At 49.8% G+C, this 25,003-nt stretch overlaps 1 protein-coding gene across 4 annotated transcripts in view; it reads right to left on the bottom strand.

The window, feature by feature from the left end:
- Positions 1–206: 206 nt before the first annotated feature.
- The window catches only part of PRICKLE2 (prickle planar cell polarity protein 2), a 102,698-nt gene continuing 77,901 nt past the window's right edge, over positions 207–25,003 (bottom strand). For all 4 annotated transcript variants that reach the window (XM_064723766.1, XM_064723767.1, XM_064723769.1 and 1 more), the window contains 6 exons: positions 21,100–21,213; positions 19,264–19,401; positions 18,401–18,604; positions 16,583–16,769; positions 13,132–13,995; positions 207–2,862 (listed from right to left, as the gene is read on the bottom strand). In XM_064723766.1, coding sequence (XP_064579836.1) covers positions 1,994–2,862; positions 13,132–13,995; positions 16,583–16,769; positions 18,401–18,604; positions 19,264–19,401; positions 21,100–21,213 — 2,376 coding nt within the window. In that variant the 3' untranslated portion in view covers positions 207–1,993. The remainder of the gene's footprint in view (positions 2,863–13,131; positions 13,996–16,582; positions 16,770–18,400; positions 18,605–19,263; positions 19,402–21,099; positions 21,214–25,003) is intronic.

Genomic DNA, 25,003 nt, shown 5'->3' with positions numbered 1-25,003 from the left:
TCACCAACCCTGGGGAAGGTGTGTGGTGTGCAGGACAAGCTCCTCCACCAGCTTTCCCTGCTCACCAAAACCATGCCAACGATGGAGCTGAGCTGGTTTTTGTGCTTTTATTTCAAGACCAGCTCAGTAAAAATCAAGTTTTTTTACTCATGATTAACCAACACTCCTTAAGAGCAAAAAACGTACACGAGACTCTTCCCTTTGGATGAATATTTCCATTTATTCCAACTGGAAAAAACATTTTTTAAATATATTTAAGTATCATTTCTTTTTTTTTTAAAGGAATAATAATTATCACATTGTCCTTTACAAACAACAAAAAAATTCCTAGCAATAGTCTGTGGTATGGAGACATCCATCTTCTAGATTTTTCTGCATCTGCTGCTTTGAGTAGGCATGGGGGTGTCCCTGTGTGTGCCCAGGGCTGCCAGTGCCACCCCTGCAGTGGGATCCACGTTCCCAGGGTGCAGGGAGGGACACCCTGAGGTGCCAGCAGCACATGGGCCAGGGCAATGCAGCTGCTTGAGCTCTCAGCCCTGCTGTGGCTCAAAGCCCAGCCTTAGCTTAACCCCCCCAGGTGCTCTGGGGGCCAAGAGCCCCTTTTGCAAACTTGCTCCTTTATGGGAAGCACTGGGACAACCTGGCCTTGGCTTGCAGCTGGGATGGCAGAACCCCAATGGATTAAAGCACACACAGAACAAACTCACATCCACCAGAATACAACACAGCTGAGCCCCATGCAGGGGCCCTCTGCCAGGGCAGGGGCTGGGCTGAGCCCCCAGGGGACAAACCCCGGCCACAGAGAGCCCCAGAGGGGCCAGGGCAGCTTGCCAGGCAGGAGGGGCTGTGGGGAGCAGTTTGCAGGTGTTCTCATATGTCGTAGGCAGGAGGCAATACTGAGACTTCCACTTGGTAATGAACAGCAGTTAACCCAGGAGACTAGAGCACCATAAGACAAGTCTATATTCAAAACAACGTCATGCTGACATCACACAATTGCACCATTTACACTTTATTTACTCCAAATAATAGTTCAATGTTTAGTAACTTCAGCGTTCTCTACAGAGGTGTGAAATTCCTTCTCCAGCTTTGGTAATTTACAATGTTGCAGACATTTGGTAGTTCTGGTCTTTCCTATTTAATAATAGTAATAATTAAAAAAAAGGCCCTTTTGCAGCTGTCAGGGGTTCCTGTATCTGACTGATGGAATGTACCTGCAAATCACAGGCTTCAAAATGCCACTGAGGCTTGTCAAGATTTAATGAATCAAAAAACATTCTGTTTATTGACCAGGACCAAAACAAATAAACAGAAAAAATGGGTTAAAACAAACAAAACCCTCAAAACCAATGAAAACTCAGACTCTCACTGATAAACTTAAGTGATGATGAAATGGAAAGGGGGTTCCAAAGTATTGTTTAGTTAGCTCTGACTGAAAACAATTCTGAACGTGCATGCATTTTCCCAGTGACTCCTAAGATATAGAAATTCCTCTGATATTACAAAATACAAAAATATTTTCTCCAAACTCTCATTTACATCGCATTTACAACAATCATGGAAATAACTTAGGCTCCCAAACTGTCCAAGAGACAAATCACCTACCAACATGGCTAATGGAAAACAAAAATGTGGTGGAAAGCAAAACCTACCAGCAAACAACTGATGCTGAGAGTCAACAGTGGCAACCAAAACGTACGGACAAACAGAGCTGAAGGGGCTGGCAGTATCTGGGAGAAGGAAGAGAAACTACTGGGTAAATATTACAGGCTAAAGTGAACTTTTAAAATTTTTATCTCCAAAGTAAGATGTGCAAAATATATTCACTGTGCCCAGGATTATGACTATTTATAGAAGCCAGTCTACAACCTCCTTAACAAATCCCTACTCTTCGGGCCTTTTTTTTGTTACAATAAAAGCACTTACATGATCTAAAACAGTGCAAGATCGTGAGTTAATTTACATTCTCCCAAGGTGCCTGGCGAGGATGCCATTAGGATATGATGCAGTTCTTGCTCTTCTGTCTTTTCCTGCTGTGCAACTGTCCCCTGGCCCCCACCGTGGAGGACTTGGGCATGCTGTAGGAGCCGTACTTGTGCAGCAGCTCCTCGCTGGTCACGTACCGGAGGCGGGCGGGCTGCGGGATGGGCTCCCCGAGGAAATAGCCCTCGTTGTCGGACTCCGAAGAGGAGGAGCAGGTGGAGCACCAGTCGTACTCGGCAAAGTAGGGCCCCCACCTCTCGCCCAAGTGGTTCTGCAAGGCGAGATCCGACACCGTCCGGGGACAGTGGCCGTAGACATCCCTGTAGGGACCCTGCTCCACGCTCTCCCTGCAGCTCCTCTGGTGCACGAAGGGGTCGTAGTCGTCCCTGGCTCGCAGCGAGGGTCTCTCCTTGAGGCGGTAGCTCTGCTCGCTGGCCAGGTGCAGGGCGTTGTCGGAGCGGGAGCGCCGCGAGCGCCGGGGCCGGTGCGGGCGGTAGTGCCGCTCGTCGTCGCGGAGCACGGTTCTGCGGCGCGTGCGCTCGCTCATGGGCGCGTGCCGGGGGATCTCCTGCGGGCCCAGCTGGCCCCCGGGCACCCCGCTGCCGTAGTCGAAGCTCTGGTGCATCCGCCCGTGCGACGGCCGCTCCTGGTAGCCCAGGGGGCTGGCGAGGTCGTGCAGGGTGGGCTCCATGTCCTGGTACTGCTGCGCCGACAGCAGGCTGCGCACGGACTCGGCGCTGCGGAACTGCATGGAGGAGTTCAGCGTGCCCATGTTGCTCATCTTCTCCGAGACGTTCATGCCCGAGTCTTTGCTCAGGTCAGGCATGGAGAACCTGGAGAGGTGCTCCTGGCGCTTGGCTCCGCCGTCTGCTGAGAGGCCTTGGCAGGAAAAGGGTAAAGGGAAAAAAAAAATAAAAAAAAAAGAAGTTAAGAAAGAGAATTTTCTGTCAGCGGAGATGCAGGGTGGAGGCTGGTCTTGGCCCAAGACTTTTGCCATAAAAAGTAACTCAGTGGTATTGATGCTGTCCTGAAGCACCCTTTTTAAGAGGAGGACTTTAATTTTTTTTTAAAGAGCAGGCAGTTCCTCCTTTGGGGAAATCACACCAATTTAAGGTGTTTTGAGTTGGACTCCAAGCTGCTTTTCACGACTTCCTTTCCCATATGTCTGCACTGTCTGCGACTTGATAGGAATAACCAACGATGCCAGGGAGAAATCATGTGTCAGAGGTAACCTGAGGCCTCCTGCACGCCGAGCTAACTAGGGTGCCATGATCCAGCACTCACACCTTCTGCAATGACAACACATTTTGGAGGACTAAACAATGTCAGTGGCAGATGAAAACGCAGCCACTGACTGAATTCAGGGTTCTCACTGTGCTGCACCTCACAGGTCCCCCGAATGACGCCTGTGGAGAGACCAAAATTGCAGCTGGGTTTCCCAGGAAGCAAGGAAACACCCAAGCACCACAGGGTCTGCTGGAGCTCCTGTGAGCAGCAGGACAGTGGGAGGGCCAGACTACCCCTGCAGATATCCAGGGAGTTGTGCATGGGCAGGAGCCAGAAACGTGAGCTCCACCTTGATGGGCTGCCCTGCTTGGGAAAGTGACCCATTAGATCTCTCCAATGTGCCACCGAGCCCTGGGCTCCTGCAAAGTGCTTTCCTTCAGCCCAGGAAGCCTTCACCTGGCAGAAGGGGAGAAGTGGGATGTCTGCTCAGCACCTGCCTGTCAACAAGAAACTCAAGGCACCCCACAGTGCCCTGGTCCCTGGCCTGTTCCATGGGTGTTTCCTGACTAGTTTCTGACTGTCTCCCTGTTGGCTTGACAACTGGCAGCAGGCACTGGCTGCATTGCGTGCTCAGGACAAGATGTTTCGCAAGTTATTTCAAAGAAAATCTGTTCCATCCCAAATCAAACGCGGAATGTTTGCTTTGGCACCCTTCGCTCCATCCCTTCTCCCACAACATCCCAGTGCAGACCCAACACAGCACCGTCAGCAGAATTTCCAACATGACACACAGCCTTTATGCAATCACCAACAATTTATGACTTTGTAAATTAATTATAAAAAATAACAACCCAGCCCACAATTCAAGAATAAAGCCTTTTTTCCCTTAACAAAAGCTGTTTGCATTTCATCAAGAGCTTGGCTCCTTTCACATTAGCTGCTGCTGCTAAACCTGAACAAGAACAAGGGTTGCTGTCACTAACCCCATTCATGAGCTGCTTTAGGGTTTCCTTGGGCTCAGCCTTGAAAAGATCAACAGATCTTGCAAAGCTGGGCAGAGTTTTCCAAATCCTGCTTTTGGTGGCATCAGGGAGAGCTTTAGCCATTACTGGCCCTCACATGGTTTGGTTTTGCTCCCTGAGTCCCAGCTTCTTTGTTTTTCTGTTGTTAATGAGAATGTTTTTGGAGTTTATGATTACAGAGGAAGGTAAAGTGAAGGATCCCTGAACACCACAGGAAGAGGGATAGGCTGGGTTAAAAACAAGGGAAAGTAATGGTTTTTTTTAAAGGACACACTTTTCAAGTCAACTTCATGCTTTCTTTTTTCCTCTCTAAGTCACACTGAGTGAGCAAGCCCAAGCTCACCCAGTGCCCTTTGGAAAAAGCCCTGTGGATGGACTTCCCATCCCCTTTGAAGCCCTGCTCTCCCACACTCCACACACCCATAATGTTTCTCCTCGCTGGAGCTGCGATTTTGTGCCTGTGAACCTGGTGAATGCATCTGTCACATCCCCATGTCCCCTCCTGTGCCACTGTGGAGGAGCCCAGCAGCCCCTGGGGAGGGAGAAGCAACTTGGGAACGTGCACAAAGATTCCTGAAAAGCCGGAGCAACAGCGGGACTGCCGGCAGAGCTGATCACAATGAGAATCATGGCTGGTGACAGCCCAATGTGGCCTTAATCACATCTGTCACACAATAGCTGACACCAAGGAAAATGAGCCCTCAGTGACATTTATGCAGCACTTCATTAAGGAGCCGGTGCAGCTCCGCAGTAAGAACGAGCAACAGCAGTGCTGTGCAGAAATACAGCAGATATACAGCTCCAACACCACAGGATGCTGCTGGGACAGCAACACTTTGATTTTGGCAGCATCATTAACAAGGGCTGACCTTGCCTGACTTACAGGGGTGTGGTGTGAGCTTTGCTCCCAGTGCCAGCCATATCAGATGGTACCTGTGGGTCTCAGGTGCCCCTCACAGCCATCTCCCTCCTGTGCTCCTGCATCCAGCAAGAACAGAATGAGTGTCTGGGCACAGGCTCTGGAGACATGGCAAGAGTGAAACACTATTTTCTAAATTAACAAGACATATCTGCATCCTTCACATCCCAGACAGGAATGATGTGGCCAAGATCAAGCAGGATGACCAGGAGGGAAACCTGTTTCCTTTTGTGTAGAGTAAAGCAAGCTGTAATAAGTGAGGTACTCCAGGCTTGGGAAGGGCAGAGCCAGGTTAAGTTGTGCAGGACAGGGGTCTGCAGCCCCTCACACACCTCCAGCAGACAACCATGAGTGCTTTAGTCTCCCCCTTAGAAGGCAGCACGGGGCAGTGAGTTCAGACAAGGATCCTGTGACCACGTGAATGGCTCATGCTCGGAGTGCAAGGTTTAATCAGTCATGGGGATGTTTCTGGCTGATCATTCAGACAGCTTGATTATAATAAAGCACAAACATTCTGAGATCTTGATTTGCTGGGAAAATGCTGATTGTAAGAGGAATCCAGCACTGAACATGTCCATCACTGTTCCAGCACACAGAACTTGGGGTGTGATGAAGCCCATGCTCAGGAGGCTCTGATGCAAAGCCAGTCCAACATCCAATGGCTTCATCTCTCCATATGAGAGTGGAAAAGGCTCTATGCTGAGGGCAAAACGTGTCTTCCCAGGTAGACTGGGCAGGCTGCACATGTACAAGCCTTTATTTGGGAGCTACACTTGGAAATGACCCAGCAAGCCATGCAGCTGGAGAGGGAAACTTTATTTTAGCTGCTCATGGTGACAAGTGAAGGATTTATTCCACTTGCTCAGGAGCAAAGCTGTGCTTTTCCAGCTGAAGGCACTGAGAGCTCAGCATGGCTCTTAATAGTGTGCAGGTCCAGAATGCAATCTACAATCCTTGCAGAACACAAAGGTGTCTCCAGGCTGAATTTTACATTTATACCAAGGCATCATGAGCAGGGCTAGGTCCAGATTAGTCTTTCTAAAGTCTCAAAATGTCCCTTTCTATGGCTCTCTGTGGAGCCACAAGACCTCAGGAGGCAGAGTGGGAACAAGCCAAAAGTGCTCCAGTCTGACCGCAGTGAGATCAGGGGATAGCAATAACCATTTGTCAAAAAAAAAATTCATCTAGAAAACATGACCTGGGAATAAAGTTTTAAAGAGCAGAGGTTGTTTAGTCTAGAGGAGAGAAAGCTGAAGGGGATACAGTAACAACCTTCAAAGGCAGAAAAAAATGCTTGCAAAGAGGAGGGAACACATTATTCTCCAGGTCCGCTGACTCCTGCAACGAAAGTTTTAAACTGGAGAAGAAAACTCTTGCTGTGTAATCACAGCAGAAGGTGACTAGGGCAGGCTCTGGCACTGGAGGGTGTCCCTGGCACCCAAAGTGCCCAGGCACATGCAGGGTGTTTCCAGATTGCTGGTCCCACACTGCCCTGGATGGTGAAGGTGGCACCAACCCCCATGTCCTGAGGTCATTTGCCATCCCAGAGCTACACCCATCCAAGAGGCCCCATCTTCTTGAGCTGCCAGTGTGCAGCTGTTGCAGCTCCTGCTTAATGAAGTGTTTAATCTGGGCACACAGCTAATTACCCAAGAGAGCTGCAGTCTGGAAGAGCACACGAGATGAGACCCCACCATGCAGCCCTGACTTTCTCCTAATGAAGAAATGTGAGATTCTGTTTCCCAAGGTCATCCAAGGGAGCAGGAGCCTTGCTCTGGCCCGTGGTGTGGGATGGTTGTTACCACATCACCCAGACCATTCCAAGGGTGCAAACCCAGGTATAACATGCTGACCCCACCAAAATTTACTTCTGCATGATGCTCTGAGACTGAGCACATCCACTGCTGGCTGCCCCAGAGGTTCATGCACTGGAAGAGAAGTCACTGCTGCCTCCAGCACCATGCTGGTGGCCATCCTGGAGCCAGACTGGTGCCAGCACCACAGACCACACAGACACAGCAGGTTTTTCTGCTGCTGCTCTCCACTGCATGGGGCTGCCAGGCTCAATATTTCACCCTGGAGCCATGGAAACACAGGCTTTTCCAATGAGCACAAGGGAAAGCTGCAGCTCGGCTGTGGGTGCTCAATATAGAAGTGGAGCTTGCTGCAGCACCAAGAAAACCAAGCAGGTTTCTGGGAAACATTTCAGGCTCACTAAGAACACCCTGCACCATCCCCTCTGAAGTCTGTCCCCACCCCTCCTGAGAACCATGTTTATCCCACAAACACTGCCAAGGGAATGAACACCTGAACAAGCAAAGCCACAGCACAAAGACACCCCTGGAGAACATCACCTCTACAACCTTGCCACAACAAAGCACTCGGGTGCTCCAGCCCCACTGTGTGCTGTGCTAAATGGGGGCTGCAAGTTGCATTATGAATTATTAAAGCACTCAGCAGATGACAGCACAGAGGCCCCAGAGAGTGTGTGGGCTGGGTGTGAGGCTGGCAATGGAGCCCCCCACCAGGGGAAGCAGCTCCCAGCCCCCATTAAATCAAACTCCCCGTGAAGCTGTGCTAACACAGGGTGAGCCAGCATCCCACTGCAGGAGAGCACCAGCCAGGGAATGCAAAATATCCTGACAAAGGATGTTGCAAACAACCAGGGCTCTGCTGACGCTTGCTTCTTGCCTTAACATTTATCACAGCAGACACACACATCTGTGCATCACAGCCCTCACCACAGAGGTGCCTGCCAGCACCAAAACCCAGCACCCAGCCCTGACAGCAAGTGCTTAAATGCAGCTATAGACGCACAGGAGGATACAGCACAGTGTCTCTTGTGTCCAGCCCCCTATTCCAGAACCTTCTCTCTCACACAGCAGCAGGCATCCTCACCACCCCTCAAACAGGGTTTATTTCAAGGTCAATCTGTAGAACTAAAAAGAAATTTAAGAAGAAAACAGCTTGCACAGAGCTTTGTTTATAGCTCAGCCCCGTCTCACTTCTGAACGACCTCAGGGCATGCAGAAATAAAGCAGAACCTTCATATAACTGGAAATCATGGAAAATAAACAATTTGGGGGAAGGCACAGCCCCCACCAAGTGGGTCACAGTCCCAGCAGCCTCCCATGGTATGTCCCCATGTGTGACCATGGATGTTATTGGGTATTTCCCATCCAACCAGTCCTTTCCAGCTTGGTGGAATAAGTCCCTTATTGCTCGGAAAAGAGTTGGATTTTAACCTAGAAGCCCCACATAGCTCCTTTACCAGCACTCCCATCTCCTGCATCCTCCCCAGCTGATGGCCAACAAGCCATGCTGGGGATGTTGCTTCCCCCAATAACATCCTCCAGAGTCCACTTTGGTTGTCCCCCTGGTTTTCATTACCCCACCTGCTCTGCACTGTCCATGTGCAAAACTGAAGGGGTGAAGACAGGCAAGAGGGTGGCCCCCAGAGCAGGCACACCAAACCTCCCACTGCTGAGTGGCAAAAGGTAAGTGAAGGGGAAAAGAAATGTTCCTGACAGTTTTACAGTCATTTAGCACTGGGCCTTTGGGGTGGAAAACCTTTATCTTCACATCAGTTTTGAAATTATCTGTTTTGAATTAGACAATGTTATACCTGTGCCTCAAAATTGCAAAAATTCCCCCCAGGGATCTGATCTTCCAACTTGGAAGCAGTTTTGTGCTGGCTGTGTCTGGGAGAAAGAGAGTGATAAGAACATGGTGGAGAGCTGGGAGCCTCCTATTTTCATAGAAAAACTCAGGAACAGCCAAATGTGTCACTTTCTGCATTGCATAACTCAGCTGGAGCACTTGGGGCAGCCGCCCTCTGCAGCCCAGGGGAGAGAGGAGCACTCAGGGAGGGAGATCAGCATCCAGACCCTCACTGCCATCCCTGAGCTGCTCACTGCCCTCACCCCTTCACTGCCATCCCATTCAGGAGCTGCTCCCAAGCTCCCAGTGCAGGACAGGCTGGGTTAATTAACGTCTCTCCAGAAAATACAACCCTGGCCCTAATTCAGGGTTTGTTCTTACCCTCACCTGCTTGCAGCTTTTAGCTCCTGTGCAGGGAGAGGAAGGAAAGGGACTGGAGGGAGGTGATGCTGTTCTGTCACTCTGCAGCTCAGACAGGCAGGGATCAGCCCTGCTCTCTCTGCTTTCTGGTTATATCACAGCTGTCTGGTCCTGGAAAAACAAACTATTTGTGGCCTTTGGGCATCACACAACACATGATGACAAGCACAGTGTGTGCCATACAAATGAAATCACATTCCACCCTGTAATAGCACCAGTTTAACATATTTTTAAACTAGATTTATGCCTGTGACAGATGTTCCCCCCACCCAAACTCATTTTCTCAAGGAATCTTTAAAATCTGTTTCTCCTTTTGCATGCAGCAGTGTCACCATTCAATATGACTTCTACCTCCCAAAGGCTCCTGCTCTCTGTAAGCAGCACACAAAGGGACTGTTCCCAGACAACAACATTTACCCTGCAGGTACTTTCTTAAATGGGCTACTTGACCAGCTGTCGTTTTGTGGAAATAACTGCTTGGAATCAACAGAGTTCAGCTCCTGATTTCCAATTCCACTGCCAGGCATATGCAGTGACTGCAAAACCTTTCTGGAGGGAGACACAAACACAGGGAGCAGGGCTGATGGGCCAAGTATCTTTTGGGAAGTGATTAACCTCTGGTAGGATCAGGCTTCTCATCAGGAGCAAACCTTCCTGGACAAATTCCATCTTAGCATTGTCCCAATTGCTTAATGCAGGAAGCTACAAGGCAAACATTGCTGCAGGATCCACTGGTTTTTGTTCTTCCTGCCGTTAAAAACCCCAACAACCCAAAACCCCCAAAACATAATATAAAAGAAAATCAGCAAAAATGAGCTCTCTCTTAGAAAACAGGCTGAGAAATACTATTTCCTTTTTGCTTCTCCATCTAATGGCCACGTAGTGCAGGATGCAGTCTCTAAAACGCTGTAGCAGATTGGAGTCTGTTGTAGCCTTCAGCTGATGGCAGAATAGGGATTTTAAAACAGAACCATGGAAGAGGAGATGCCCTGCACCAGCAGGAGACACTGCCCTTTGCCACTGGACGTGCTTAAATCCCATCAGCATTGGTGGCAATTACACAAGCACAAACCAGAGGACAGCAGAGACACTCCCACCTAATTCCAACCCCAACACAGAGCACAAGCAGGGTCACAGCCACCTCTGCCACTCAGGTGTCTGCTGCTGCAGCACTGCCCACGGTGACAGCAGAGCACTGTAACCCAGCGCTGTAAGAGCACGTGCCCAGGATTAACACGGTGTCTCACCTCTTTACTAACCCATGGGGAATTGGCTTTAAAGTGATTAAATAGAGCCCTTTGGTAAGGTAGAAACCTGGGGTCTTGCAGGAGATTGGGGTCATGTAGATCTTGACCCACACAATGGCTGACCCTGAAATATTACAGGGAGCAACATCTGCTCACGGCAGGCAGCCTTCCGGCCACAGGACAGGGATTAGTGCTGCACAGCCCTCAGTTATCTGAGTTATCTGAGTTATCTGCATTGCTGACTGTCTCTGGCTAATTAGCAGTTCAGTCGTAGTAGAAACATCACAGCAAAATCCGCTGCCAGGGAGGTACCAGCTTCTCACATGTGCTCTCCAGGTCAGGGACTGTTTGCCCTTCAGCTCCCTATAAAAAACAGACTGTTTTCAGTGATGCCATAAACCTGAGATGGATGCGGTGTTAATTATTTCAAAGTGAAAGGTGGAGCAACTCTGCAGCATTGGTAGCTCAAAGGGACTTTGTGTGTGGATGCCTGGGAGGTTGTGGCAGAGCAGGACTGCAGGATATGGGGTGAGCCAGACCCCCAGGCTGTGGTTGGGGGGAGCTCTGTGGGGAGCTGGATCAGCCACAGCAGCAAGTGCAGGGATGGGAAAAGAAAGGCAGGGGGATGCTGTGCCCTGACATCACTTGACCAAAAACTGCTCTCTCAGACCTCATCCAGGTCACCAAATCTCCCTGTCCTCAGAACATTGCCAATTAAATGGGATGATAATTGTGTTCTCCATAATTGCAGACATGGCCCTGGGGGAGCTGCCTGTTGCTGCTGCAGTGCCCCTAGCTCAGCTGAGCCAGCTCTCAGAGCAAGGAAAATTATTAGAACCTTGCACATTAATAAAAATGTTATCACCTCACTCTGCAGAGGAACTATGAACACTCACTGCAAGCCCCATCACGCTGAACATCTGCTCCAGAAAGCAGGAACACAGCAAGCCATGAAGGCAGTCACTGCCCCTGAGGAAACTCAGACTCTGGCTCTGTATGGTGGAGAGATGCCTTTGGGAGGTCTCCCTCCCAGCATTTTAAAAAGGGGTTTCTAAAATGAAAAGCACAATTATTTTCATTTTGATATGGAGGCCTTGCCATGTTTTCTGTGTCTTGACCTATATCCCCAATAATATGTTACACTTCAGCTCCAAAGCATGCAACAACCTCCCCACTGCTCAGGGATTGCTCATCCAAGTTGGTGTTGCTCAAGACTCTTTGTACTTATGGGGTTTACACAACACAAGTTTTCAGGAACACAAAAGGCTTTGGAAATGTGGAGCTTTTCCTAGGAAAACCCTGTTTTGGAGAGCAATTCCCAATTCCCTCACCATTTCACATCTATTTTTCCTCTGTGTATATCTGAGACTGTTTAAGCAAAAACCCTTCCCAGCTCATTAGCTTCTCCTCTCCCCCTGTTTTTCCACTTGCTGGATAGGGAGATCCTGGCTGAAACAGAGATCATTTCACATCTTGGCATGGGGCTGGCAGCTTCCCTAAACAAACACACCAAACCCCAGATGAGGAGTCACGGGCATAGCAGAGCAAACCTGTCCATCCAGGCAGGGCAGAGCCCAGAACTGGGATTCGGGGGGCTCAGCTCTCTGTGGGCTTGGCAATCCTCACCACCCATTGCCAGCAACCTGTGGGGGATCCTCAGGACCAGGCACAAACACCCCACAGGCCACTCCCTGCCAGCATTAAGGCAGAAGGGATCCATTTTGTAGGGGTTCAGATGCAGGACCTGCCCAAATCCAAGCAATGTTTGGCTGGAACTGAGAAAAGCCAGGGAAAGATGCAAAGAAAAAGCAAGGCAGCTTCTCTGGTGAGCAAAGCAGGCTCAGTATTCACTTTTCTGAGCAGTTCTGTGCTGAGGGACGTGGGAGCTGTGGTGGGTGAGCAAAGCAGAGCAGGCTGCAGGAGGACAGAGCCTGCCCAGCCCCAGCTGCAGACCAGAGCCTGTGCACACACACACCCATCCCTGCAGCCACGAGTGAAACCCAAACATGTTTAGGGTGAGAGGACTGAGAAATATGACCCTGGGATGTGCTCGTGAGAAACAAGCCCAGCCTGATGGGACAAACATCTTGCCTGGCTTTTCCCTGCCGTTTCTACCAAGGGGTTGGGGAAGAGGAATTAAAGAGCTGTGCATAGAGGGGGAGGAATTTCTCTTAACTAGTCATGTGCTTGAGGACTACATAACATTCAAAAGGGGTTAACTAGGCCTATTTCAAGGCATTCAAAAATATTTTTAGCCTGCAAGGGCAGCTGACAGCACTCCTTCAAGTGCTGAAAGCTGGAATCTGCCTCTGCGTTAGCAGTTGGCCTTGATTTTCCCCCTCTCTTCACAAAAGGGAGGATTAAAGGGTTTGAAAACATTTGTTTTGAGCTGCACAGAAAGGCCAGCCATCTATAAAGCTCTGCAAGCTTTATAAAACAAGCTTTTGTAAACAAGCAAATGGAAAGGAACTGTCAGGCTTGTCAGGACCTGGCAGACAAGGCTGTGTCACTGAGCAGTGGTGCCCAGGCTTGGTTACCCTCATACTGGGAAGACACCAGGACACAAGGGATTCAATTGCATGGAGGGAGTGCCGGGGTGGTCTCAGGGTGGCAGGAGCAGGGGTGACATACCTGTGGCATTGGGGTGACATACCTGTGGCATTGGACAGTGCCAGGGACTCCATGGAGCCACGGGGAGTCTGCTCAGTGGGCGTCAGGTCCTCTGTGAACTTGAGGGCATTGATGGGGTGACGGGTGCGGCACTGCGACGCTGGCATCCCACCCTCCTCTTCCTCTTCATACTTGGGGACTTTGACACTTCCTCTCGTCTCTGGGAAGCTCTGGTTGGACATGTCACTGTAGCTCTCCTGCGAGCGGAGCCTCCCTGAGTAGTAGTCCTCTCTGCAGTCCTGGATGAAGCTGCCACCGTGGCTCTTCATGGCCAACGAGGAGCTCCTCTTTTGGTTGCTGAAGTGTTTTGCCCATAAATCTGACTGGGAGCCTGGGACCTGGGTGGGGTTGTAGGAGGTTCTTATGTTGCACTGGCTGAGAAGCTGCAAGGGGGTTTGAGACTGGCTTTGCTCCATTTTGCCCCCGTAGTGATAGAGCTCATCCCGGCTCCTCCACAGGTGGTCCCTGTTGAGGCTGGGTGTCTGGCTGGCCAGGCTCAGCAGATCCATCTGCAGGGACAGCGGGTCCACGTCGGTGGAGAGGCGGTTGGAGGTGACCTGCAGCTGGTTGCAGGGGCTGCGTGCCCCCTCCTCGCCCTTGCCCTTGTTCTTGCCGATCTTGGCGCTGCGCCGCGACTCCTTGGCCCGCGCGCTCTGGAAAGCCGAGTCGGAGGAGTCGGAGCCGTTGGGGTCATCGCCGATGCTGCAGGCCCTGGAGCAGAAGATCTGCCCCTGCTTGGGCAGGAAGGGCCGTCCCAGCAGTGACTTCTTGCACTGGGCACAGCAGAAGCAGGTCTCGGTGGCGTGCCAGTGCTGGCCGTCGTACGTCATCTGGCCCTGGTCAATACCTTGGGAGAAGATCACAGTGTCAGGGTCATCTAGCACGGCACTCAACACCTGCATCAAGGCCAGGCTGGATGGGCTTCTGAGCAATCTGGCCTAGTGGAAAGTGTCCCTGCTGATGGGGGGTGGTTGGAATGAGGTGACCTTTAAGGTCCCTTCCAACCCAAACTATCCTATGACTCCGTGATCCCCTATGAGTGACATGCACTCAGCCTCACTCCTGAAAGCCCTTTTTCAGGGTTTCTCTGATGCATGAAGTTAATTCCATTTTTAATTCCTCCCAATTCTAATTCCAGGCCTTTGCTTGGGAGTTACTCAGTGCTGGGAAAGGCAGCAGAACCATGCCTCAAGCTATTTTCTATTAAATGGGGATATTTCCGATCATAAAGCAAAGGAATGCAAGAAGTTCTCCATAAAGTCCTTGAAGTAAAAGCAATATGCTGCTTATTAAAAAAAAAAAAAAAAAGCCTCCAGCTAAACCATAATGAGGAATTTGTTCTGCCTTGGTTAAGTATGTAACAGAGCAGATGACACCCCTGTCCCTTGCTGCTACTGTGGTCCCATCCTAACTTTATTTTGGCTTCAAAAGCGCTGCCCCCAGGGGTCGAGCACACACCCTCGCCTTGCACCCAGCCACATTTCCGGGGTTGCTTCACCAGGCCCCCCTTGGGTTCAGCAAAGGAATTGACACAGACAGTCTGTCTCCCTCCAGCCAAACCCCAGGGAGCAACATCTGCACAGTGCTCAGTCAGAGCTGTGAGCAAAGCTCCAGAGGTTTCAGTTACAACATCTGCACACTTGTTTGAGCTGCTGTTCCTGGCCAAAGCCCCTGCTGCCCCCGTTCCCTGAGGCGCTGCCACGCACAGTGTGGGCTGGCTGGCACACGGGTGTCACACCACATGTGCACAGCACGCGCCTGCTCACCCCCTGTGGGGCCAAGTGCTGCCAGGTAACTTCTAAATGAACACTATGTTAATGGTCTGCTTTATTCCAAGCTAAATGAGGTTTAGTATAATCGGTTTTTTCTTCCCCTTATAGTGAGCAAAATGCTTTTATACATATGGGAGTGCTACACTTGTGGGCAAAAGAGAGACAAGATGGTGGGTGGGATTTTATCAGCTCCTTTTCCACTGCCCAAAGCCATCTTGCAGAGGAAGGAGTGCAGCCTCCACGCTCCATCCTCACCTACCCAACCTAAGCCTTACAAGGCTTTATCACATGCTTATCCCTGATTTATGTAGCCTGTCTGCACAGTGCTCAGCTCGCTACCATGAGAGACTTGCAGCAAAATGGTTGCAGTCCCTCCTCTGCTAGAAATGTGCAAATATGCACCAAACCAGACATTTTACCCTGAAAATCTGACAGTCAGCAGGCTCCAGGAGGCCAGCTGGAGTGAAGGGCAGCAGATGGGGGAAGAACAAGAGAAGGGACCATGCAAGAAACATTACCAGCTGCTTCTTCACCTTTCTGCAGCTGAGCTTGTGGGAAGGATGTGCTGCAGGTCACAGTAGATGCATCCTCCAAGTGCTTCACTGAAAACCCTGTTTCCCCTCCCTGTGCCATCTGGCTGCTGCACAGCAGGAAAATATTTGGTTTTCTTTCTTCTGCAGCATATGAAGTATTTGAACAGCTCACCTCCATGGACAAAAGAAGGGCTGTCTGTGTGCTCTCTGTGCTCAGCCAAGTGGCAAAGGGAGCTGGGGAGAGCAGCAAGGGGCTTCCCAGCCCACCCAGCTTGGGCACATCTAGCCCCTTGACTGAAGTGCATTTTAAATCACTGTTCTAGAAACATAAATTGACCCTGATCCATTATTTCTTTCTCTCTGAGAACATCTATCTGCAAGTTGATTGAAAAAGGCCCAGAAACAATAATGATGCCTAATGAACAAGCATCTTTTCTGACAGTAGCTCATCAAATCATGTGATCCTTTGCCAAGCTTGGATGAGAAAAACCTGAGTTGAAGAGCCAGGCTGTTTACAGGAAAATGAGATTTAAAGGGAAAAAAACCTGCCAGTGAAATTTTATTATGCCAGAGAAAGCTTTCACTAGCTGCCATTGCTCCTGAAATTGCCCTCTGATAACCCTCGCCTCTGTGACTACAAAAAGGGATAAACAGCAGTTTAACCAAATAAATCACCTTGTTACCTCCTTGGTGGATGAAAGAGAGGCACAAGCACATTTGGTTGCCCCAGCCATGCACAGTCCTGTGGATGCCATGGGACAGAGAGAGAGAAATGGCAAGCATTTCTCACAGCAGCTTGTGAGAATTTTTAGGGAGCTGTAAGGATGTGATAACTTGTTAAGCATAAACAATCTGCAGGTGGTGTTTTTCTACTTCATCTTTCTGCTCTTCTCAAGGATGGTGCATGAGGAAGATGTTTTTGTTAGTCAGCCAATCAAAGAGAATATATCGTATCACTCTATAAAAACCGCGTGGTTCTCTTGAACAAATCCTTTTTTGCACTTTTTACAACACTGCCTCCTGCCTGTTCCTGTGTTACTCTGTGTTATCCTGTGTTACTATGCACAAGAGTGACCCAGCCCTGCCTGCAGCCCCAGGGTGCTGTAATGCAGGAGCTCCCTGCCCGTACCGATGTGCTGGGCGCAGGTGTCGCAGTACTCGGCGTACAGGGACTCGAAGCAGCTGCAGCAGTAGGGCCGCCCGTCCTTCATGATGTAGCGCTGCCCACCCAGAACTGTCTCACACTCGAAGCAGCAGAAATGCTTCATGTGCCAGTGCCGCCCCTCGGCCTCGGTGCACTCGTCGGCAAAAATGATCTGGGGAGGAAACACAAGCACGGAGAGGAGATGGTCAGAAAAGGGATCCGGGGTGTAGACACCAACCTTTGTGGCTCCTGCCCTGCACCCTCTAAATTTTACAGCTCACTCCCCCAGTCCTGCATGGGAAACTCCCATAGTTTGGTTTATGGCAGGAGCACCCACCATTTCTTAGGAAAATCCATTAAAATGCAAATTCCTCCGAAGCGTGTTAGTGCCCAGACTACAAAGTGTTAAGGCAGAGCTGCAGTAATGTGCTCGTGAGCTCACCCATCAAACAGAGAGGTCGATCAGGGTAATAAACACACTTATACACAACCTATCGATCTGCTGGACTTCTGAAGAACAGAGCAGCTGCTTACTGGAACACATTTACTCATCTCTGAAACAGGGACCTGACCACAAAGGATGAGAAAAACACAAGGAAAAGTGGCAGCTCTCTAGAGGAGAAAAAATGGAGGTACCTTGGCTCCTCATCTTGCTACCCCAGCTGGGGTGTCTGTAAAGATGATTGCAGTCATTATCCCAGTGGGGAAACTGGGGCACAGAGTGCTGTTAAGGATGAGTTGGAGAAGCAGCCATCTAAAATGTCTTCAGCAGATGCTTTTTTGCTGTGGCTTCTTCTCATCCCCACCCATTCTCAATTCCCAAAGCCAAGGGAGCCAGGAGCCCCAGATCTGCTCCCTGGCTCTCTGTGCTGGCACAGGGTGCACCAAAAGTTTTTCCCTTGCAGATCCTCCTACCCCTGAATTACTGTTTCCTACAATTAGTACTTGATGTTTTAGGGGAAGAAAAATATGCTGAAGAATGAGCTGAATGAAAGAATTAAATGAGAATTTGCAGGGATAAAAAATACATGAAAAAGAAATTACCCTGCCTAAGCTACAAAGAAATAGAGCCAGTTGAATGGTTAGGGTTGCCTTCCACTGGTAACACTACAAATTTAATTGGACACATACATCAATGCTCTTTATATTTGAAGTGCATATAGCCTTGGATATTTACTATTACATGCTTACAAGGATGGGACGTGGTATTTTATAGTACATACGGTTTTCCACACTATGGTTTTCATAACTTTAAAAACCAGAGCAATTTCCTTCACCAGCCTTTTAAACAGAGATTGACACTTGAGAAGTGCTCAGAGGCGACTCTGTATGGTTTTCTATCTCAGTTTTGTATTCTATTTGTTCAGCTTCCTGTAGCCTGTTAATCGCCTCTCTCAAAGCCTATTTCAGCTCGGCGTGTACTCAGACATGACTGACTTGTAAGAAATACAGCTCTCATCCCACCAGGGGCTTCTTCTGGGGAAATGGAGGAAAAGGGAAGATCACCACACCCAGCTGGGCTAAAATCACAAAGAGAGGGGGCTGTGCTTCAAACTGAAACACTCATGGAAACCCCCCAGCTTCCTGCGTGTAGATGAGGCTCTAACTCATAACAGTCCTAGGCAGACTGCAACTAAGAATATTTGAAACCTCAGGAAAAGCTTGCTCAAACCCTTGGCAAAGCCATGCTATCAGTTTGGTGTGTGTGCCTCATGAAAAAGTCAGGGATGGAGGGGAAATGCCACCCAACCCTCCTGTGCCAGCCCAGCGGGCAGCAGCGCTCATGGCAGACGCTGTCTTTACCTCGTCACATGCGGCACAGCGGGGCTTGAGGCACTCGGCGTGGTGCCTGCCACAGTAGATCTTCCCATCCTGGTAGAAGTAGATCAGGTCAACCAGCAGCTCATTGCAGACACTGCAGATGAAGCAGGGAGGGTGCCAGCAGACGCCGTGTCCCGCTCGTGAGGCAAAGACAGCCATGTCCCCTCCACTGATCTGGCCACCACACTGTCAGAAAAGCCAGGGATTAATGGAGGAGTGTGGGTGACCCCACTGCCACCCATCACCAACAGGATGCTCTCACAATCACTGCCCTGCATAATGCCAGGAGATGAACTGACAACTCCATGTCAGATATCATGAAAGGTGCCCTGACAGACCCCAGCACTCACACCTGGCAGGGCCACAGGCAGGTGCTTGTTTCATGAGTGTCATTAAATCATGGAATGGTGTGGCTTGGAAGGAACCTAAAGATCATCCAGTTCTGATCCCCCTGCCATGGGCAAGGACACCTTCCACCACACCAGGTTCTTCAAAGCCCCATCTAATCTGGCCTGAACACTCCCAGGGACGAAGTAGCTGCAACTTCCCTAAGCAACCTGTGCCAGTGCCTCAACACCCTCACAGGAAAGGATTTCTTTCTAATATCTAATGTAAACATGCCCCATATCAGTTTAAAGCCATCCCCTCTATCAATAGATGCCCTTGTAAAAAGTCCCTGTTCAGCTCTCATGTAATTCCTTTAGGTACTGGAAAGGTTTTTAAAGCACCCCAGAACCTTCTCTTCTCCAGGGTGAACAGCCCCAAATCTCTCAGCCTGCTTTCAGAGGAGACATGTTTCACTTAACTTGGGGGATGCAGGTCCCAGCTCATCAGCCACTACCCACCTGCTCACAGATGGCTCCTGTCATGGTTACAGGGAATGGCCGAACATTGCCTCTCCCTAAGTTTTCCCTCTTCCTCTGGCTGCTGAAGAGTTTGAGCTCCCTCTTCTCCTCCTCATCCAATGAGTTGCAATAGCGAACCTAAAAAACACAAGTGATGCTCAGTGCCTGGGGTGTCCCTGGCTCACCACCCAGTGAGGCACTGTGCCATAAGCCCTGCAAACCTCTGCCCCTGGCTGTGGGGAAGCTGGAGAAACAACAGGATTCAGATATCTGGGGTTGAGATGAGACAAAAGGGGCAGGAGACTTGTGGCTCTTTGGGCGCTCAATTTGTAGAAAAGTCTTAAAAGTCGTGTTCTCAGAGACCCACCCAGACCAGCAAATGGACTGACGGGTTTTCCTGCTTTCTCCATCAGCTTCCTGTGGCAGAGGCCTTCATAATATTCCACTGGCATTTCTAGAGCACAGGCCCTTTTCTTTGCACAAAAGACAGAGTTCCAGCAACTTGTGAACTATTTTTCCAGCACAGGATCAAGCCTGCTCATTTGCAAAACCTCTGCATTGCAAGGTAATAAGGAAATAAGTAAAATAAAAGGATACAAACAATGAATGATGTAATTTCCCTGAAGCCTATAAAACTCTGAGGTTTTCCTGGCTATTTCCATCCTGCAGGCTTAGCTCTTGGCTGGTTGCATTTCAATGGGGAATACAACTGAAGAGCCAGGGAGGTCAAATGTAGCACCAGCGTCCAATCCACCCTCCGTTATTTGGGAGAGCAGGCTCATGGAGCTGAGCAGGGTTATTCACATGAGCAACCAGCAACACAATGTTAAAAGGAGCAAAACTGAGCATGAAGGGAAACTGGATGCAAAATCTGCAATTTGCAGAAAATACACACAGACCTGCAAGTCCAACTTGCAAGAAAACAGGCTGCAGTAGCAACATTTGTGTGTATTTATTCTTATGCATTTTGGCTGTCAGAGGCTGTGGGTTTCCAGCAGCTGCCAGGGAAGCAGGCAGGCAGGTTGGGACCCAAGGGTGTACAGGAAAAAATCCCTTCTTTGTGCCTGGAGCTCCCCCCATGCTGACAGTGCTGTGCCCATGGCACCCAGCCACACGCAGGCAAAGTTGTTAAAATCTGACTGAGATCAAACAAGTTACCTGCATGTATTTCCCAGAGCGGCTTCTTCAGAAAGTAACATGAAAATATTTTTTTTTGTTTACACAGGGAAATTTTGTGGGTTACCAAAAGCCAGTGTTCTCACTGGTGAGATCAGGACGTCACAGACCAGACCCTTTTTGCTGCCTCACATCATTCCTGCGAGACGTAAGAAGGTTTATTTTGCTCTGACTGGTTTTGACTCAACCTGTGGCCTTGCAGGCTCTCCCAGCTCATGAGGCTCAGCCCAGAAAGCCCCTCCTTGGCACACTCACTCCCACTCCAAGGTGAGTCGGAAGCAGCACCTGGGAAAAGGCTTTTGCAACTTTGGATCTGTCTCTAGATAATCTCAACAGCATTCCAAGCCACTTTTAACGGAGCCTTGGCCTCCAAGGGCTGAGGAAATGCTTTTCTTTCAGACAACTGAAGAAAAATTACTTAAAAAAATTTAAACTTTAGAAACAAACAAACAAACAACAAAATCAAAACCTCCAACAATCAAAACAGGAAGCAAATACAGCAACCCAAACAGCAACATGACTGAAATTCAAGTATATCCCCCTGAAAAGCAAAAGGAGTTGAGAAAGGAAAGCCACGCTTCCCACAAGCAACCCCAGGAGAAGCGTCCACTCCCCACCCGCAGCCCTGCTGATGTCCAAGCACATTTTCTGGATACTGACCTCATTGTCATGTGGTGGCAGCTGGTGAAGAAGTTGCTTTATGCGAGATTTTTCTCCCGGGCTGTTGACATAGGGAACCTTGTCCTCGGGCAGGCAGCTGTAGTACTGGTGCACCTAGGAAACAAAAGAAGGGGCTTCTGTCAGAGGGGTTCCCTGGCTGAGCCCATGCCCCTGTGCCCGGCCAGCAGTCACCCCCTGAGGCAGCAAGCGCTGGGTCCTCCCCAAGATTCTGAGCAGGGAAACGCTGCCAGGAGCTGCTTTGCGTTTGTTTTCTTTTGTCCAAGGCAGAGGGGTGGCAGCCCCGGCGAGGTGGGCACGTTACCGTTTGCTCTGTCAGCCTCCATAGCGTGAGCATTGCGCTGGCTGCGGGGATGTGTCGGCACCTGCCTCGGCACGGAGGTTAAGAAGGCTGCGCCCCAGCAGTCTCCGTGTTGCTGGCTATCTCAGCCTCCACCTCCATCAAACCCCTCGGGGCTTTTTTCTGCAGCAATTTGTGGAAATAAACAGCAGATAAAATCTGTTGGAAGGCTCAGTTTTTCTCTTTCGTCTCAGAGCGTGTAATTAAAATCAGCTATTAAAAAGGCTGAGGAGCGGCGTGCCCGACGCTGGGAGCGCAGTGCAGCCTGGAGAGGAAGCACACCCTGAACCCCAGCATCTCTGCTCCGACTGCCACACCTGGATGCGCACTCAAGGGCCGGGCCAGCACCGGGAGGGGACTTGCTGGCTGAGGAGCCACTCTGAAATGGCCACGGTGATGTTGAACAGCTTGGGAAGAACCAGGAGAAGGTAAAGGTAAGCTCAGCTGGGACTGGGATTTGCTGCAGCCCCAGATGTCTCTGGATGCTTGGGCAGAAGCAGAGCTGGCTGGCTGGCTTCCTTAAATCTGCTCTTGGCTGGAGAGATGCAGGCTGCTCTCCCAGTGCACACAGCTTTCTGCCTTTGCCATGGTGGGATTAGCCCCGAGATGCTCCCTCAGCTATCAGCAATTCATTCTGGAGTGGTTGCACTGCCTGCAGCTTTCAGAGGGCTTTCCCCAAATAACACTTCCTTTGCAGTGGTTTCTGATCAGCTTTTCCCCTCGCTGTATGCTTTGGACTTTGGCCTAGAAAGCACCACCTGGGCCAGCTCTCTCCAGAGAAGCCCCCTCTGCCTGCACAGCCCCACAGCATCTGTGGATGACAGGGCGCTGTGGGTCCCTGGGAGGAATGGGGACACAGGCTGGGCACACAGGGCTGGCTGGCAGGGCAGCTCATCCATGGGCTCACACGCTGATGGGGGTGGCTCAAATGCAGTTATCTTCTATAGAAAGAAATATCCTTTTATTCCAGAATAACTATCCAAATCTAGCTTTATTCATGAATAATTGCTCTGCATTCATCTCACTCCTGCTCTCATTCAGAACTACCTGAGAGCAAGAGCTGCTCCAGTGGTTTTCTCAATTTATGATTCCTCCCAAACCGATGTCACTATCCATCTTTCCCCATCATCAGGTTTTTCAGAAAGGGAGATTTTAGCAGATTTCTACATGCAGGTCTGCAGTGCTGATGACAAGGGAACTGCTCATGTCACAAAGTTGAGGAACATGCTGAGCATATGCCACTGCAAAACCCTAAATTTGTTTTGCTAAGGCACAGCAGAAACAGACCCACCAGCTATGGAAACTGTCAAAGAAAGAATGGCTGCAAAGTATTTTGTAATGTTATAAAGAAAACAAACGACATACATTAGAATACTTACTTTGCATTTATAGAGCATCCTTCATCCAGGAACATCAAAGCACATTAAAAACACTAAAATTCTTATGACGTGCTACACAGGGTAGCAAATATACACATTGCAAAGGACTAATTGCAGCATCATGATGTTAAATGAGCTCCCTAAGTTCATGCAGCAAAGTTTGCAGTTAAAAATCCCCCAGCAATGCCCCAGCACACCCTTTCCCGGGCTGCCAGGCTCCCACACAGCCACGCTGTGTGTGCCCAGCCAGCACACACTGCTGTGGCTTCTGCTGCCAAATCCCCCACGTGCAGAGAGGCTTCACTGTGCCCTGTGCTCACACTGGTTAGCCTGTGTTTTGATTTCTTGCAATGAAATTTTTTTTGCCCACCCAATCCTTGAAGTTGGTGGAGACCATAAATTACTTTTATTTTGAAGAGCTGCCAAACTACTACAGCAACGAGCCCCAAGATGCTCACCCTGGGCAAAACCCAAGGATGGCAGCTCTTCCTTCAGCTGCCTGGGTGCTGCATTCCTGGAGCACAATCCAGCAGGATGTACGTGCCCAGCTCTGCTCCTGCTTCCGCTGGGAAGTTTTCCATTTACTCCCAGCAGGACTGCAGGAACTGGTTCCCATCACACCAGCAACATAGCTTGGCAGGGATGGGCAATTTGGTTTGAGAAGCAAAACAAAATAAATACAACAGGCTCCAACCTGCGTTGTGTTGCCTGAAATAACCTGAAAGGGTTTGCTTTGGATCTGCATCGGCCACAGGGACCTTCTAGAGGAGTGCTCATGCAGAGGATGGAGCAGAGGCAGCTGCCAATCCTTGCCCAGTACCTGTGGAACATCTCATGAGGAGAAAATCCCTTCTGGAGCCACCATTCCCTCCTGCAGCCACCATCTCCTTCTGGGAAAAACCTGAACCAGAGGGATGCACAGATCCTTTCACCCAGGACATCAGCCCTATCCCAAGAGATCCACCCAGAGGTCAGATGAAGAGCAGAAGGACATCCCTTGCCCAGGCTGACGTTAGGCCATGCCTGTGCATACAACACTCTCTCATCCATCAGCTGTTCCCATGGCATGAACCCAGCTCCTTGGATGGGAGACCCAAGACTGGGAGGGACAGGGTCACAGGCTGCCTGTGTCACTCTCTCTCTGTGCCCAGCTGGCTGCCAACAGCATTTCTGACCTGGCATGGGAGCAGCTGGGCTGGCACAGGCCTCTCTGATGCTCAGAAATAAAGAGGGAAAAGGGGATTCTTAGATCAACCTGGCTTTTCAGGGAAAAAGCCTGCAGAAAGTGTTAACTTGCTGGGAAACTAAAACTGCTCAGTCTGCACTTTGCTTTTGTACAAAAGGTCACTGTTTTATGCTAAAGTAACTCCTCCTCCATCCAGCCCTCTGTTGCAGCATGCACAAGGCTTGTAGCTGGAGCCTTGCAGGGCCAGGGCCAGACCCCCATGTGCCTGATAGCTCTCACTGCCCTTACAGGCTCTGCAGCAGGAGTGGCACCCAGATAAGGATAATAGAGTGGGCAATGACCCTGGAGAGATAACATTTCCTCTCTAAACCATGCAGTACCTGTAACTGTTTTATTATTAAATACTTCTGCTGTACAACCCAGCAGCTCTGCATCCTCCTATTGCCCCTCACAACAGATCTGCTCTGCCCATGGTTATCCCAACAAACATCATTAACACACAGGAGCCCCTTGTGGGGCTGGACTAGGTTTTATCCTCAGTTTTCCCACTTGTCTCACTTCACTCTGACTTCTGCTAATATCTGCATGAGAGAAATCCCAAAACAGACTGGAAAACATCACACTGAGTTAAAATAAAGCTTCACACAACATCTCAAGGTTGCAGATGCCATGGGCATGGTCTGGCCAGTACACTGGACATGGGGACAGCTGTGGGTGCCAAGGGATGCTGGCGGGCTGGGCAAGCTCCATCCTGTCCCAGGGAAGTCCCACTTGGATAGGCTCCATGCTACCAGAACCTGGCACAGCAGATTCCCAAGGTGTTATTCTCACCTTTATAAGGAAAGTGTCCAAACACCAAGTTTTGCTAAGAAAACCTATATACATTTTGGAAATTAACAGCTGCTTGATGGTAAAAGGGAGGAGGAGAAGGTAGAAATTAAAAAAGTCACAAACCAGGAGAAAGGAAAGAACATAATGTAA

Source organism: Zonotrichia leucophrys, chromosome 12, assembly GCF_028769735.1.
Source record: "Zonotrichia leucophrys gambelii isolate GWCS_2022_RI chromosome 12, RI_Zleu_2.0, whole genome shotgun sequence".
Lineage (NCBI taxonomy): Eukaryota > Metazoa > Chordata > Aves > Passeriformes > Passerellidae > Zonotrichia > Zonotrichia leucophrys.
The sequence above is the reverse complement of the archived record's forward strand: the minus strand, read 5'-3'. Positions and strand labels throughout refer to the sequence as shown.